Source organism: Sarcophilus harrisii, chromosome 3 (assembly GCF_902635505.1).
Source record: "Sarcophilus harrisii chromosome 3, mSarHar1.11, whole genome shotgun sequence".
Lineage (NCBI taxonomy): Eukaryota > Metazoa > Chordata > Mammalia > Dasyuromorphia > Dasyuridae > Sarcophilus > Sarcophilus harrisii.
Genome location: NC_045428.1, coordinates 177,116,935 through 177,135,598, shown reverse-complemented (window position 1 = coordinate 177,135,598; position 18,664 = coordinate 177,116,935). Strand labels below are relative to the sequence as shown.

Below are 18,664 nucleotides of genomic sequence, written 5' to 3'. Positions count from 1 at the left end.
ATTCTTTTGTGGAAGATTATACACATACACACACACACACACACACACACACACACAAACATACATATATATGAGGTTTTAGCTGCAAGTCAGACAGAAAAGTCCCATGGTCTTTAGGATACTGCAGCAAAGCAGATGGCAACATATTTATTTTAATCTCAAGTGGCACAGTAAATAAAGTGCTGGGACTGGAGTTAGGGAGACTTATCTTCCTGAGTTCAAAAATTGCCTCAATCACTTATTAATTTGTGATGCTAGGCAAATCCTTTAACCCTTTAAGCCTCAGTTTCCTCATCTGTAAAATGAGCTGGAGAAGAAAGTGTCAAACCATCCAGTATCTCTGCTAAGAAAACCTCAAATGGGATCACAGAAACTTGGATGCGATTGAAAAAAATGGCTCAACAACAACTGTCATTAATAGAAGAATATGTTTCTGATTTTGAACCATTTAATAGGGAACATTCTTTTCTGGATCTTTATTAGATATTGTTGCTGAGGTGATGGGATTTCCAGTGCTCATTTATATCAATGGAAAAAGGGAGAAAGAGACACAGAGACAGAGTCATAAAGAGAGAGAGACTGGGAGAAAGAGAAAGTCATGGCTGATTTTAGAAGAAAGAAACTGGGTTTCTAAAGAGAATGCAAATTTATTTTCCAATCCAGATTTCAGTGATAAAAGTTTTATACTAGATAGGTTGGAATAATAAAAAAGGCATGTAGGTGACCTTTTTGATTATTTCCTACTCATCCTGTATTTAACTTGTTTATACATAAGTTGTTTGCCTATTGTCTCTTCCATTAGACCTGGGTATGGAGTTAGGAAGATCCGAATTCAAATTCAACCTCAGATACTTACTAATCATGTCATCCTGGGGAATTCATTTGACCTCTGACTACCTCAATTTTCTTATTTGTAAAGTGAAGATAATATACCTACCTTCTAAAGCTGTTATGAGAATAAAATGATATGGTATTTGTAAATTGCTTTGCAAAATTCAAAGGACTATATAAATATTAGTTATTATTAAGCACATTAAAAAAATAACAATTTCATTAAATTCAACTGTTTTTCTCCAATATTCAAATCCTGCCTGTGATACCAATTTGCTGTGTGATCCCAGACAAATCATTTAAACTCTCCTCTTTGTTAAAACGAGGAAATTTGAACTCAAATCACTTCCAAAGCTCCCTCTGGCTTTTATGAATTTATTTATAATTTATGAGCCTTTCCCTGTACTGATGATGCAGGTTTCTAGGCAATCTAGCCCAGCTTGGGTTGCCATGAAAGGTAAATGATTATTTGAAATATTGAGAAGAAGGAAAAGAGTATGAAAACGTGAGGAGAAGCTATGCTCTCTAATTTACTGGTAAGTCCTTTAGTTCTTGGTTCTGGACCTCAAGTATTCTTCAAGTATTCTTGTTACCTAAATTTTGTTACCTATTGGTAACAAAAAGTTCTGACAAAGGAGCTGATATTTTTGAGAAGTGAAATTCTATGAAGACAGGAAGGAAGTCCAAAATAGAAGCAGGGAAGACAGTTGAATGACTCCAAGATGGTGGTGATTTAACAGCTATGAGGTTATGTTTTATAGCATAATTATTTCCTAATTCCTCCACTAGTCTTATAGAAAGTAGCATTCTTGCTATTTATAGGCCTAAGAAAGCTTACCTCTTCTCCAATGGATTGGAGTGTCTTCCAAAACACTGATGGAGGATTTGAACTCAGCTTTTTCTGACTTTACAGATTAGTTTACAGTGATCCTTGATCCTTGTATCATCCCATCCCATAAGCTGCATTTGGACAGTCATCATCCCTGGTATCTCCTCCCTATACGTGTGTGTGGTACTGGAGCAAAGGGATTAGAAGTTGTGAGACAGGTTTTAATACTTCTAAGGGTTTCACATACAGAAAGAAGTAGGTCTATCTTGTACTCTTTTACTGGATAAAACAAAAGCCAGAATCACAGCTCACTGAACTCTTAACTACATTCTTAAGAAACCAGTGGAATCTTGGCTGGGAGTTTCCCCAAACTAGTTTGTCCTGTGTTCCTCAGCCCCAGTTAGTCCTGATGTCCACACCTAACACCTACACATGGTAGAAAAAAAAATGTTGAATAGAAAATATAAGGAAATCAATCTAAGTCCAGGATAAGGAAAAAGTATGGAATCATCAATAATCCTTGTATCAATTATTGTTCTTATGACTTTCAAAGTGGTTTTTTTTTTACCTTGTTAATTGTCTAAATTATTTTCCTACTTCTGTCCAATTCATTCTTCTTCATTTTATAAAAGCCCTCAAAATTATTCATTTTTATAATGTTGATGTTATAAAAAGAAATAGAAAAAAGAAAAGAGAAAAAGATACTTTAGATACAAAGATATTTATGGCAACTTTTTGCGGATATAAGAAAATGGAAACTAAGGGGATGCCCAATGGTTAAGGAACAGCTGAATAAATTATAGCACATGCATATTGAGATGGAGTACTATTATGGTATAAGAAATGAGGAAATAGATGATTTCAAAAAAATGTGGAAGGACATGTAAACTGACACAGAATAAAGTAAATAGAACCACAAGAACAATTTATAACATCAACTTTGTATCCTGAAATAAATCATTTTTCCTCAATAGTAACATGAAAGGGTTGGACTAGATGATTTCTAAGCTCAAACATTTTGTGATATGCTGTTTTTCTGGCTCAGGCACACAATCATGCCTGTCTCTGATGCTGCCTCTTGTTCTAGTTTCCAAAAAGAAACTGCCCTTGCAAATAAGTGGTCCTGACTCACTTTCTATCAGAGAATATCTGGATACATATTTGCCCATACTACCAATCCAAATTTTTTTGTTTTTTGTTACTAGCAAGCTCTGTACTATGCAAAGAACATTTATGACACTATGTTTGGAATTCATCTAATATCAATTGTGTGGTGGTAAAGCTTCATGTTTCTATGTATTTTTCTGAGACTGGAGTCACTGAGTATCTGGATAGAATTAACTTTTTTTCTGAAGAAATAAGAATAATTTTCAAGATTCTTTTTAAAATTATTATAGCTTTTTATTGACAGAAGATATGCATGGGTAATTTTTCAACATTGTCCCTTGCACTCACTTCTGTTCCAACTTTTCCCTTCCCTCCCTTCACCCCCTCCCCTAGATGGCAGGCAGTCTCATACATATTAAACATGTTAAAGTATATCTTAAATATAATATATGTGTACAGATCCATACAGTTCTCTTATTGCACAAGAAAAATCTGATTCAGAAGGTAAAAATAATCTGGGAAGAAAAACAAAAATGCAAGTAGTCCACATTCATTTCCCAGTGTTCTTTCTCTGGGTGTAGCTGATTCTGTCCATCATTGATCCACTTCCATCAGAATACATCCTCATATAGTAGTGTTGTTAAAGTGTATAATGATCTCCTGGTTCTGCTCATTTCACTTAGCATGAGTTCATGTAAGTTCCTCTGATGATTCTAATTCAATTCAGTCAAACAACTTCCAACCCTGACCTGTACTTCCCTGCAGTGAACTCTCCTATAGCAGCTAGGTGGTGCAGTCAGTCATTTAATATCTACAGTTATCTCTTCCACACCACAGAAGTCAGGCATATGGTGTTCCTGTGATTTGGAAAACCTGAGTAAAATGTCCTCCCTTTGTACCAGAGAAAAAGTTTGAATTTTTTCTTTTTCTTTTATGGGATGTTTATAGTATTTTATTGTAAAATGTGGGTACCTTTATAGTATTTAAAGATTATATATATACATATAGTTTCTAAACTTTTCTGTGTGGTCTGCTGGCTTCTTCCACAAAACTCCCCCAAACATTTAACTTTTTATGATAATATGTGATATATTAAATCTTTGATGGGGAAAATTATGATGTGAAAAGGATAACTTCATTAAGGGCCTAGTATGTGCTAGATCATGTGCTAAGTACTAGGGATATAAAAAGAGCCAAAACAGCAATAGATAGAATGCTGACAGAGAAGTCAGGAAGATCTGAGTTTAGTTGTGATCCTAGACACTAATTCAGGATATGGACAAGTTGCTTAACTTCTGCCTGCCTCAATTTCTTCAGCTGTGAAATACCTGAGTTCTGAGTTTCAAATGAGATAACACTTCCAAAACACTTAAAACACTTATGTGCTTGGCACATAGTAGATATTTAATAAATGCATGTTCCCATTTGTCTTCTCATAGGGCTTTAAAAATCTGCTGAGTTTTCTGGCAATTTATTTCAAAATATCTTTTTTAAATGTAAATTTTTAAAAATTTTTAAATAATTATAACTTTTTGTTGACAGTACATATGCATAGGTAATTTTTTTTACAACATTATCCCTTGTACTCACTTCTGTTCTGATTTTTCCCTTCCCTACCTCCACCCCTTCCCCTAGATGGCAAGCAGATGTATACATGTTAAATATGTTATAATTAAATGTAAAATTCTTAAAAATTAATTTTTTCTATTATAGGCATTTGTTCCCCCCTTTCCATCTCCCTACATGTACTGAAAAGAAAGAGGAAAAAAACCCCCCAAAACCATATAAGTATAGTCAAGTATGATATATTTCTACATTGATGATGTCCAAAATTGAATTTTTTTTTTATACATTAGTCCAATGTAGAGGGCCACAGATAATAGGGGAACTCTGAGTGAAGTATAAGACTCTCCAACACAGCCAGAGAACCTGCTGACATGTCTGGTTTGGCTCTTCATCCCCTTTGAGGGCGGCTCATCTTTCCTAAGAAGTCAGGGGGTATAAAACTTGTATTGTACTTGAAGTAAGATACTTGTAGCAAGGAGACCTCTACACAACAATAGCAAGTTGCTTTTGTGGCTCCACATATACAGCATTCTGTAGTTGGCACATGCTTAGTATAGCTAGCACATGCACAATGTGCTGTAGTGATGCAAGTATACTAGGGTATTTAAGGCTGAGAAAACTTGAAATAAATGAACTTCATGTTTGACCAGTATATGAGTCCCGCCTCTTCACTTCTCACTTATGATCAATAACTTGGGCTGGTACTGAGATCCTATAGTGAGCTACAATCCAAAATACATTTTACATTATTTTGGCACTGACTTTTCTTTTCAGAAATCTTCAGAGTTTATGTTTGAAATATTTAAAAATAGAATCACAAAGGGATTACTTTGTATAAATGAAATGATAAATTTGGACTTTGAATAACTTATTTTAGAACTTTCAGGTGATACCTATAGTCCTAGAAAGAGACAGCAGGGACTTGGAACCAAGATGATTTAAGTTTAAATTCTCCTCAGACCCTGAAAATCACTTAAGCTCTCTTGCTCCTCAATTTCTCCATCTAGAAAATGGAAACAATAATAGTACCTACTTCAAAAGGTTGTTATGAACATCAAATGAAATAATGTTATACAGAATGCTGTATAAATGTGAGCTATTATTATGAGATGGTGCTAGACCATCAATTTACTTAATTTTTCTTTTTTGGAAAACTGGGCTTCTTAAGAATAATATATTTATCCACTTTAATTGTGTCCAGTTGTATATTAAACAAAAATTACTGAGAGCTTTTTTTTTTTAAAAGAGAATCTGAATTTATTATAATTCCTATGGATTACTTTTGGCACTATGATTTATTCCATCATTTGGAAGATTATTTTCAAGTAACATAATGTTACTACTAGCAGAAAGCATAGGCAGAACCCAAGGGAAAGAGGAAGGATAGTAGTGTGAGGAATTAGGAAGAGTAGCCAGAAACGTTAAAAAATTCTCTATGATCAGATCTCAGTCCTGGTCAAAATGGGAAATCTCTCTTCCCAGTAGATGAAATGCCTCCATGCCATTCATCCTACACTGGAGTCTTTTTTTACCTCTATTTATAGTTATGGCCTAAGGATCTGATGGTAATCCTTAGCTTTACCCAGTCTGTTCTGGCTATTTCTCAGTCATTTCTATAAGATATGCTGTTAAGTATCCCAATTCTCCTATACTTCCCTTCCCCTTTAGATCCAGCTTTGTAAACAATTATATCAGCACTATTATTTCTGGTAAGGACAAATAAATCAACTTTTCTCTAACTTCAATTATCATTTCCTAATAGTATTCTTTGAGAGGAGAGACTGATGATTGGTATCTATTAAGTGCTTAATCAATTCTTTTTTCATTCATTCATTCTCTCCTCCTTCATCTTTATCTTCCTCTCCTCTTTTTCCTATTTTTCTACTTCTTCCTTTTAAAAAAATTCCTTCTTTTCTATTTCCTTCCTTTTCTTTCAAGCTCTTATTTTACCTCTCCTCTGAATTCAAAGCCCGGAAATTTCAAGAGCTTATCAATCTCTGTTCAATGGCTCTCTTTTGAATGTCAACTTAGTTTTTAAATTCATACTGAATAAATTCCCTTTAAGAAATTATGTTGAGGAAATAGCCTTTTTAGAATGAATTTGCATAATCTTAATTCCCCTTTCCTCTGTGCTTGACACAATGACTCACTATTTCCCAGAGACCCTACTTACAGTTTTATTCTGAAATTCTGAGTAATGAAATCATTACTAACATGCTTTTGTGGTTCATTTATCTGAAGCCACTTCCTGGAAAGTTCACAACAGGGCAAATATTTCTCTAAAATTTATGGTAACAAAATCAAAACCATTTTTCTCCTGTGGACCAATTGAAGAATGAAAAAGATTTTCAGAAAAAAATCATCCTTTCCAAAATTTTAGGTTTTTCCTTTTCTTCCCTTAGAACAAAGTCTTGTTTTCTAGACTTGATTTTTTTTTAAAATCAGGAAGTATAACTATAGAAATGCAACTTGATTTACATTCTCTAAAGTTGTGAGGGGTGAGTTCAGTGTTAAAACACTGAAGGTTTAATTAATCATTAAAGGTTAAATTAACCCAGACTACTCTGTTCATTTTATAGATCAGGAAACCGAGCCCAGAGAAAGGTTAAATGATTTATTTAAGGCTATTAATAATTAGACTATGTAATACAGTGAAAAGAATGCTAGATTTGTAATTAGAAAGATCTGAGTTCAAATCCTACCTCAAATATTCCCCCCATCTATGAAATTTTGGCTAAGTCACTGAACCTTTTCCTTATCTATGAAGTGGTGATAATAATAGCACCTGCATCACAGAATTGTTGGTGATTAAATGAAATAGCATATGTAATGGCAATTGAAAGGTTTCTGAGGTTCCTTCTAGTTCTATGTCTGTTGATTGTAGTGGAGTAACTAAATATCAGGCCTAGAATCAAAAAGATGCATCTATATGATCCTGGGCAAGTCACTGAACCCTGTCTGCTGCAGTTTGCTAATCTGTAAAATAACCTGGAGAAAGAAATAACAAACAATTACTCTGGTACCTCTGCCAAAAAAAAAAAAAAAAACCCAAATGGGGTCATGAGGAGTTGGACATGAATGATCAACAACATGACTTTAATTATGTTGTTAGAGAGGACGGGGACTTGAGCTAACTCCTTTGTTACACAAACTGGAAATTTGGACTGAGGAGAGGTTGAAATGATTGAAGTGAGGTAATGAGAAAAAAGGAGGTAGATTAACTCTTTCCTGAGCTGCCCCAAGCAGAAGCAGGGCTAAATACTTCCTTTGCATGGACAGTAATCTTTGCTTATACTCTAGTGTAAGGTTCTTTATGGTGGAAATACATTTTAGATTCCATCAACTTCACTCATTCCAATTTCCAAAATATATTTAGTGACTGGGAAATTAAATTCTAAAGAATATGTAATAACATTTCCTACTGATCCTGTGGCCTTTCAGAATCAAAGCCTCTTTGTTCATCCATTCAATATCACGTATTAAGTACCTACTATGTTCAGATCATTATGATAAGCACAGAGACCAGGGAATTGAAGAATAATTACTTCATAGATATGCTATTTGTCAGGAAAATACAATGAGACTTGGAGGACATGGAAATGAACTTCTTGCCTGACAGGAGGTCTGGTAATTCCAGGAGTTAAAGTAATGATAAGTGGGCTCACTTTTAGAGAATACACAGGATCTGAAAGAGGAAGTGTGGTATAGCAGACAGCCAATCTGGGAGTTAGGCGGATCTGAGTCAAATCTCATCTGATATAAATCAATTGTGAGGCCTTGAGCAAATCACCTAATGTCTGTGACCTCAGCAGTCTTCTAAGATAAGAAGGTACAACTTTGCATTTGTAGGGGAAGTTTCTTTATCTGAGAGTTCCCGATATCAATGAAATCACAGATTTAGACTCTATAGATTCAAAAATTGAAGAGAAGTTGGAGGGCAAATTTTTTCAGAAATGGAAAAACAAAATAGAGTTGGGAGATCACATAACAATTAACAATGAGTTCCCTAGGGAACTCACAATTAACCAGAACAAAGGGAACATCCCATGAAGTTGGAGTATGTCCTCAGCTGGCAGGCTAAACTCTAAAAAGTATTTAGCACCATAAAAGAGTTTGTTAGTTGTAAGGAGAAAGAGACCATGAAGTATGATGAGGAAATGAGAGAAGAGATACCACTGTGGCATGGGGAAGTGGTGTGGAGAAAGATAGTATGTGGCGTCATGACAGGCTATATAACCCAAAAGGGATTCAGCAAAGACGGAGTGGGCCATAGACAGATTTATAGGGGATATATAACCTCAGAGTTTAACATAACTTGGATTTCTGGCTGGACACAGCAAGGTGGGGCTATAAAGTTTAATCCCCAATGGTGCTCTTCCCTGTTTGGCTCAGGGAGTATTTCCATCAATACTTCAGTTCTCTCTCTGCAAACCTCTCCCACATTCTCAGGGCTTCATCAATAGGATCATAACATTATAAGTTAGAGCTAGAAGGATTCTCGGAGACTATCTCATCTCTGAGCCAAGAAGTTGAGCCAAGAAAATTCAGTGATATGAAAGTAATGGATGCTCAGGGAAAATAGCCCAGTTTTGTCAGAGCTGAAACCAGAAGGAGGAAAGCAATAAATGGAAGACTAGAAAGGCAAAAAAGTACCAGGTTACAAAGGGCATTAAATGAAATGCCAGGCTGAGTGTGGACTTATTCTTAGGCAAAAAGAATCCCACTAAAGGTTTTTATTATTATAGCTTTTTATTGACAGAACATATGCATAGGTAATTTTTACAATATTATCCCTTGCACTCACTTCTGTTCCAACTTTTCCCTTCCCTCCCTCTACCCCCTCCCCTAGATGGCAGGCAGTCTCATACATGTTAAACATGTTGAAGTATATCTTAAATACTATATATGTGTACAGATCTGTACAGTTCTCTTGTTGCACAAGAAATATCGGATTCAGAAGGTAAAAATAACCTGAGAAGAAAAACAAAAATACAAGTAGTCCACATTCATTTCCCAATGTTCTTTCTCTGTGTGCAGCTGATTCTGTCCATCATTGATCAATTGGAACTGAATTGGATCTTCTCATTGTTGAAGATATCCATTTCCATCAGAATATATTCTCATATAGTATTATTGTTGAAGTATATAATGATCTCCTGGTTCTGCTCATTTCATTCAGCATGAGTTCATGTAAGTCTCTCCAGGCCTTTCTGAAATCATCCTGCTGGTCATTTCTTACAGAACAACAATATTACATAACAGTCATATACCACAATTTACCCAACCATTCTCCAATTGATGGATATCCATTCAGTTTCCAGTTTCTAGCCACTACAAAAAGGACTATCACAAACATTCTTGCACATACAGGTCCCTTTTCCTTCTTTAATATCTCTTTGGGATATAAGCCCAGTAGTAGCACTGCTGCATCAAAGGGTATGCACAGTTTGGTAACTTTTTGAGCATAGTTCCAAATTGCTCTCCAGAATGGTTGGATCTGTTCACAGCTCCACCAACAATGCATCAATGTCCCAGTTTTTCTGCATTCCTTCCAATATTCCTCATTATCTTTTCCGGTCATAGCCAATCTGACAGGTGTATACCTACTAAAGATTTTTGAGTAAAAGGGGACACAATCCAACCTGAGCATTCTTGTAGTTCAATATTTGCATGGATTTGGTGTTGTAGAGAGAGTGTGAAATTAGAATAAAGAAGATTTGAGTTTGAATCCAGCTTTAGATACTTACTAACAGTTGTGATTTTAGGTAAATCTCAATCTCTTTGAAAGACAGTTTCATTATCTGTAAAATCAGGATAATAATACCATTCATCTTACAGAATTGTTAGGAGAATCAAATGAGAGAATACATGTAAAATTCTCTGCAAACTAAAAGTACCATATAAATGATAATATAATTATGACTGTTCTGATTATTGTTTGGATGTTTTGATGGAGCCATGAGATTCAAAGACTGTATGGCTCACAGTATCACTATCTATCCATCACTATATCCTCTTTATCCCAGAAATTCTTAATCTGAGAGCCTATAAACTTAAAAAATAATAATTTTTGATAACTATTTCAATATAATTGATTTTCTTAGTATAGCATAGTGGTATATTACTTTATGCTTTTAAAAACATTATCCTAAGAAGTATACTACAAGTTTCATTTGGCTAACAAGGTGCTCCATGTAATAAAAATTATGGAGAACCCCTTCTCTGTTTATTCAACAACTAACCACCAAGGTGACCTGCTTGCTACATCTACTCCATGACTCAAAAGTCAGCTTTTAATACCCTGGTTGGTTCTCTAACTACAATCATCCAAGGGCTGGGTACTTTTGCACGAATATACCATACCTCTCTTATGTTGCAATTGAGACAATAATCACTCATAACATAGACAGCTGGGAACTCATTGAATTTCCTCCACAATTAGAGTCCTTTGACTCTCATTCCAGGCTTTTAATGATGGGAGTGTTCTTTCATCTATGCAAATATAGCTAACTCATCAATGCCAACAAGCTGAAGACCTTTTTCTCAGCTTTGGTTTTGTTTGTCTGTTTGTTCATTTATTTTAGTTTTTGTTTTAAGCTGGAAGTTTAGAGGGCTACTTTTTTTTTCTTTTTGGAAAAAAGTACTTAAGTTTAACCTACATTTTAATAATATTTTTCTTTCTTAAATCTATACTAGTGGTGTTAAAAAGAAATAAGGCCACTAAACCATAGGGACTTGTACAAGTAGGTAGCACACATCAACATTATCTATGATCTATGTTATTTTGTTAAATATTTTCCAATTACATTTTAATCTGGTTTAGTCTGATAATATTTGATACCTTTGATCTAGACAATTAACAGAACTACACATCAAGCCCTGATTTGTGGCATGTGCTTATTAGTTGTAAATGTTGACACTGGAAATTTAACAACATACCTTTGAGGGTCAGTAGGAGCTGGCTCTAGCATATTTCTTATTATATAGTAATAAACATTTGTAGATTCCTTGGAATGTCAAGCCTTTTGAGTTTTTGGTAGAATGTGCCAGATTTGCATGCTTATGTGAACTTTCAAGAATACAGCATTTTTTGATGTACTTGGAAGGTAAATGTGACAAGTGTGAAGGATGGAATGGTAAGAGGAGAAACTGGAGGGAAAGAGATCATTTAGGAAGTGGCTGTGATGTAGTCTAAATGAATGATAAGGTCTATGCTAAGGCAGTGGGAATAATAATAGAAAAAATAGATGGAAATATTTAGAGGCAGAATTCACACACTTTAGTAACTGGTTAGATGGAGAAGAGGAAGGAGAGGGAAGAGTCGCTTAGATGGAGAAGAAAAGGGAGAGGGAAGAGTCAAAGATAACACAGGTTTCAAGCTTGGAGGACTAGAAATCTGACTTCCTCATTTGACAGACTAGTTAACTTAAGTCTTAAGAATTCATTTGAATTTAAATGCAGATTTTCTGATGCCAGAACTGTGGCATATCCATTGAAAGTAGGTAGCTGATTGCTTTGGCTTTTCCATGAATTCAAATCCAGTGAAGATAGTTATTAGCTGCATAATTTGGGTAAATCACTTTGCCCTGTTTGCTTCAGTTTCTGCAGCTAGAGAAAAAAATGGCAATTAAAAAAAAATGTAATCTTTGCCAAGAAAACCTAAAATGGGGACACAAAGAGTCACACGTGACTGAAAAACAGTGATTTCAGAGAACAGCCAGCATCTTACTAATTAGATTAAGATGTTTCTCCAAAATAGTTAACTATGTTCGTGTTAACAACATGAGGTAACTACAACAAAGTTGAGCTTTCAGAATTCAGCCCTTGCAACACATCCTGTAATACAACAGAATAATTTATTGCCACTGTGACACATAGCACGAAAGGGAAAAAAAAAAAACCATAATTTTTTGCTCCCATGTGAGGTGTGAATTAAATCCTGGAGTCTGCTTCTCTCTTGTATGCTATGGTTAATTTTCAGTAAAAGCATTTTTGACTCATAAGAACAGACTGAGTTTACAGAAAGTGCATATTCACTCAAAATTAGCATTGGTTGGGAAGGACACCAATTCATCTAAATTCAATTAAGCAAAAATAAATATTAAACACCTGTTGTGGACAAAACACTAAACCAGGAGCTGGGGTTAATAAGATAGTGTGAAAAATTGTCTTGGTCCTCAAAGAATATACTTTCTAAGGAAAATTAACTGTTCAAAATAGCAATAAGGGAGATGAATTTTCATTAGCAAGCAAAAAGAAACAAAGTGATTTGTGTTTACCACTGTGAGTTTGAATGATTTTTAGCTAAAGAAATGGAATTCTTGTTTATGTCTCTTTTTGTTTCTATCTTTTTGTTGATTTATCTATCCATTCATCTGTCTGTCATTTCATCTGTCTATCTGTTTGTCTATATGGGATTCTAGTTGAAGAAACTTAATGCTATTAGTGCAGATTGGCACTTTCTTTTCAATTTACAAGGGTTAAAGAGTTAGCTAGAGCAGAAATTACTGAGAAGTTAATGAGTTGTCACACAGTATCTCAGAGGTCCACCCACCCTTCCCTACTTCTTTCTTTCTCCTTTTCTCCTCTCCCTCCTCCTGTTTCTTCTTCATTTAGTGACATATTCCAGTCATACCAGAAATAACATATAATTCACATTTGTATCTTATTTGATGTCTACCAAGTACTTTCTTCACAACAAGCTGTAAGAATTATATTTCCCTTCACAAATGAGTCAGTTGAAGCTCTCTGCCCATGGTCACATGGCTGATAGATGTTTGAGGGAAGATTCAGTCCTGGTTCCCTATATTATATTCTCTAAACCTTGCCGCCTTTTTGGGAACCTCTTGTGAGTCTATTGGGAAATTGTCTAGTTGACAGAAAAGAATGTACTTTTCCTCAGCAATTTGGAAATTAATTAATTAATTTTTGTTTTGGGGTCATTTCTTTCTTATCTAATTTTCCATGATCCTATTTGGAGTTTTCTTGACAAAGAGACTGGAGTGGTTTGCCATTTTTTTTTCCAGCTTATTTTACAGTTGAGTGACTTGCCCAAGGTCACACAGCAGATAAGTGTTTGATGTCAGATTTGAACTCAGGTTTTCTTGACCTGAGTACAGGCACTCTAATCCACTATACCACAATCTCCTTAATTCATACTGCATGTGTGTGACATTTGTACTCTATTTATTGCTTTATCAACTAAAAAAAGGGACTATTTTAAGAAATGAACAACTTATAAAATCACATAGGATGTGTATAAATTTGGAAACAAATTTTTTTAAATACTTGGAAAGCATCCATTAATATAATAAACATGTTCTCTATTTACCAAAGAAAATCTTAGGCCTTCTTCATCACCATAGCTAATCTAAGCTTTATTAATCCTAGCTTGTTACTCTATGTTTCTTTTAAAACTTTCCAAAACATAGACTTTTATTGGTCTGGATCAACCTCTGCCTCCAATTAGTCAGCATTAGGTTTGGCCAGATGTTTGTGATTCATTATTTAAAAAACAAAGCAAACAAAAAATGAACTAATCATATAACCAGAGAAGTATGGAATTGTGTTATATAAAAGACAAGCCCAGGTCTTTTGAATATTTATTGTTTGTTGCATAATAAAGAAAGAGAATTATACATGGAAAGAACTTAAGAACATTCATCTTTTAAAGGAACAAATCCAAAGATTTTATGTTTTGATGACAGAATGTAAGCTTCTTGAGAGGAGGGACTAGTTCATTTTTATTTTGTATCCCCAGAGCTTAGTATAATGCCTGCCATTTAGAAGACATTTAATACATGCTGGTTCATTGGTTAATTGATCTCTCAGCAGACATTCATTAGTTAAGACCAAGGATTAGAACACAAGTTTCTGAAAGCTCTTTCTACCATTCTTACCTGTCATCTTATCATCAGATGAATACACAGAGGCTTTTTAAGCACTGTGGGTTCATATTTGTACCTAAGAACTGCTATCTAAATTCTAATTATTAAGCCTACAGGAATGCCAAATTTTGGCTACCATTTTGTGTAGATTTCTGCTGATATCATGGTTATCTCTCCCAATCAGACTGTAATTTCTTTGTTGGCAATCATTTTCAGTCATGTCTGACTTTTCAAGACCCCATTTGGGCTTCTCTTGGCAGACATACTATATTGGTTTGCCATCTTCTTCTCCAGCTCATTTTACAAATGAAGAAACTGACAAACAGGATTAAATGACTTGCCCAGAGTCATGTAGCTAGTGTCTGAAGCCAGATTTTAATTCAGAAAGATGAGTCTGACACTCTATCCATTGCACCATTTAGCTTTCTTTTGATGGCAGATCTGCATTTTATTTTATCATTGAACCCCTAAATCCTAGAATATGTCTTCTACTTAGATCTACTTCCAGACTTAGATCTGGAAATCTCCAAGACCATATTTTTATTTATCTATAAAATTTTCATTTTATAGATATGGAAACTGAGACCTTAAGGAGTTTAAGTGACTTGCCTAAAATTATGCAGGTAGTAAATATCAGAGGCAGAATTTGAATCCATGTCTTCTTCCCTAGAGCTGTTAATCTTTCCACTAGTCCACTTCATAAATGTCTATTAAATTGTATCAAACTCTTGACATGTGTTGACCATTCTTGAAGCAAAGTTCCATCATAGATTTCTTCCTTCCAAATTTCTAGTTTTGTCATCTGAAATTATTCATTCCAACACACTTTTCTTCTACTCACCATGATTTAGAGTGGCAGTTGCTTTGAGCCTTGCTTCTGGGATACCATTGACTCTAGGAAGTCACTATATTTCTTTAACTTCACTAATTTCCTTACTTCCTAGGACACCTTCTAGGATTTTTCTGGAGAATCAGCATTGCTGCTTACTATGATCTGAGGAGACTGTGTCCTAGATTTAGGGAACTGAAGAAACTTAATTTATCAAATGCCTATTGGGATGTAAAGAGAAAATTTTTAAAAATAGGAACTATTTCCTGCCCTATAGAAGCTTACATTCTAATGTGCTATTTCTCCAAGACCTTTCAGGCTATCTCATGGTGGGATGGAATTCTATAAAAAGTAAAGATAAATGGACCTGAAATCCATGAGCCTAAAGTGCTGGCCAATATGTACCCAAATTACAAGATGTGTAAAGTTAGTGAAGCTCCCCTTCCAAATGTTGACAGGGACTTTTTATGTCCAGCCTGTGACAGAACATTATGAGTTCATATTTGTCTTATCAGCCACAATTGAACACACTATAGCTCAATTCTAACATAGTAATGTCATTTTGGTCCTCTTCAAAAATGAAGGCAAAAGCCATTACCGGTCACAACAAATGTCCTTCTGTGGAAACACTCACTATTCTTTCCAAAGCTGGACATGACTGCAAACTAAATCTGATGGACAGTGATCGACTTTTGTCCTCAATCTAAATTTGGGTTCTCTTCTGGCAGAAAATGAAGCCATGTTTTAACCATGTGTTGAACATTCTGGACTTACATCTCCTCTGAAATGTGGAAGTGATGGTGAGTTGTTAGAGACTCTGGCAGCTCAAAGATAGGAGAAACAAAGACAGAATGACTTCAAGGATTGGCCTGGCTGCTGGTAGACTACATGACTGCCATCTGAGGACCAGATAATGTCAACAATTTTATTGGCTATGGCTTTCCCTGGATTATTCTCTCCTGAGATATAGAATAACCATCATCATCATCATAATAGTTAACATTTACATGGCATGTACTATGTGCCAAGCACTGTGCAAAGCACTTCACAGTTTTTTATTTTATTTGATCTGGACAAAAACTCATCTTTAGATAGTAGGGGCTATTACTGTCTCCATTTTGCAGATGAGGAAACAGAGACAAACAAAGGGTAAGTGACTTCCCAGTCTGAGTCTGGATTTGAACTCAGGTCTTCCTGACCCCAAGCCCAGCATACTCCTGTCTCATACGTATTGATAAAAGGAGTGTTTGCACTGAAGAGATCTAGACATTTTGAACTATTGCAAATGCTGAGTATCTCTTTGTGCAGTAGTATGAATAATGGGTTTGGAGTCAAAGTTTGATCTGTGGGCACTTTACCTCCTCTCAGATCTCCTCATTTATAAAATGAAGAGCTTGTCCTTTAAACTCCCTTTCAGTTCTAAATTTATATAGGTCCCAAGAGATCTTTTGGTTTAGTCTCTCATTAGTTAATAACCAGTTTTACAGTATTCCAGAGCTTTTTTTGTAATATTGCTTCAGTAGATATGCACAACTCTTTGGTTGGCTTGTGATTTCTTGTGTGACCTTTTTCACTTTTTCTAGATTTCTAGGTACCGGACCTCAGATTTCAGTTTTCTGCCTTCAGAAATTACTTGGATTTTTCTTCTTTTTCTGTGTATTGTCAGAGAATGTTTCTGCAAACAGCATTCAACCCAAGAAAAGCACAGGTAAAAAATCCCAAATCTGATGAGTGAAAATAGTTTGTCTGCATATATGTATATGTACACACACACACACACACACACACAAATATATATATATGATACCAACTGAAAAAAGTAAAATATAGTCAATTTAATTCAGTAGCCAAATCCAGTGCAAGAAATGTTTATTGATGGCCTACTATGTGTCAAAGCATTATCCTAGATCCTAATGAGGATCCAATGATATAAATCACACTATACCGCGCCCCCCCCCACCTTCATTATCCTTGCAGATAGGGAAAAGATATGTACTCAGTCAATCAATTAGCAAACATTTATCAAGTTCCTTCTATATACCAGGTACCATGCTAGATGCTAAGGCCACAAAGGTAAAGGCATATTCCAAGGAACTTGAATACACAGAGTGGAAAGAACAAAGAATGTAGAAGTACATGAGAGGTACAAACCAAGTGTCCGAAAATTCATAGAGGGAGGAATCCCTTCTGATTGAGGGAAATCAGGAGAGGACACATGGAGAAGATAATCAGATCAGCTGGCTATTTTTAGTTTTATCAGATTAAACTGACTTTGTCATTTTTCCTCTTCGAAATGATAGAACACTTGTTTATTTTTTAAAGACTGATTGAATTGCCCTTGGTCTAGATATAATCAATATGTTATATTTTAGAAATCTGTGGCTATAGATTTTGAAGTAGAAGGGATCCCAACCCCTTCATTTTACAGATGAGGATTGAACCCAAAGGAAATTGATCATCAGAGGGGGGAAATTCAATTCAATTAAATTCAATAAACATTTATTTAAAGTATCTACCAAATGCCAGGCACTAAGTTAAATTAACCGTGTTAAATTCTGGGAATACGGAAAGAAGCAAAAGATATTCTACACCCTTAAGTAATTTACAATCTGATGGTAGAGACAAAGTATAAACAAATATATACAAAACCAAGCTATATACAGGATAAATGGGTAATAATTAACAGAGAGAAGGCACTAGAATTAAGAAGAATGGGGAAAGCTTCTTGTAAATTGTGAGACTTTGGTTGGAATTTCAAAAAAGTCATGGAGGTGAATGGTTGGAGGGGGGAACAGTCAGAGAGAATGTCTAGGGTCAAGATATAACTTGGTGATTTTAACCACTTCAACAAACCCACATTAGGCAAATGCTATGTGTGGGGAATTGTTGGATGCTAGGGATACAAAAATAAATTTAAAATGGTCTCTGCCATCAAGGAGGTTATATTCAGTAGAAGAGCCTTGAGAAGAAAGGGAGGAAAGAAAGAATTCAAAACTGAAAAAAAAAATTAAATTAGTCAATGGCAGACGAAGACTTTAAACCCACGAACCCTGACTCCAAATTCAGAGTTCTTTCCACTGTTGCTTATTCATGGGTGCAAGAATCAAAGTCTAACTGTGACCTTTCTGACCCTTTTGACCATAGAAAATTGCCTACATCTTGGCAAGCATTTTAAAAGATTCATGGTAGAAGGAGAGCCTGTCATCCTGAACACCCCCTTTCCAAAACTCCACAACAAGATCTTCTTCAGCCTCCACTACAACCTATCATGGCATAAAAATGATTCTGACAAGACTTTACTAGGAACCAGCAAATCAGGAAGAATATGGATGGACAACGATGATCTTTGGATTTTGCCAGCATCATTGGAGGACACAGGAACTTACATTTGTACTCTTAGGTAGGAACTTTGTGAGAAGTGATGGTAGTAGGAATTGAGTCGGGGAAATGGATGTATTGTGTGTGTGTGTGTGTGTGTGTGTGTGTGTGTGTTGAGTATTCCCAGTTTTGATTTCTTTCTTAAAGATCAGGCCTTAAACCAAAATCTGATTCTAATTGATCACCAACAGGTCCTAGGCCAAGTCCATTTGGCCATTGTTTGGATCCCAGTTGACT

General features: G+C 35.3%; 1 protein-coding gene across 3 annotated transcripts in view; it reads left to right on the top strand.

Annotated features, from left to right (window-relative positions):
- IL1R2 (interleukin 1 receptor type 2) overlaps nt 1–18,664 on the top strand; it is a 44,919-nt gene that overhangs the window by 5,340 nt on the left and 20,915 nt on the right. For 2 of the 3 annotated variants that reach the window (XM_012547113.3, XM_003766711.4), the window contains exons 2-3: nt 16,633–16,757; nt 18,194–18,449. In XM_012547113.3, the coding sequence (XP_012402567.1) occupies nt 16,633–16,757; nt 18,194–18,449 (381 nt within the window). Of the gene's footprint in view, nt 1–15,777; nt 15,850–16,632; nt 16,758–18,193; nt 18,450–18,664 lie in introns of all 3 variants that reach the window. The other variant, XM_031958812.1, reaches the window with a different exon arrangement.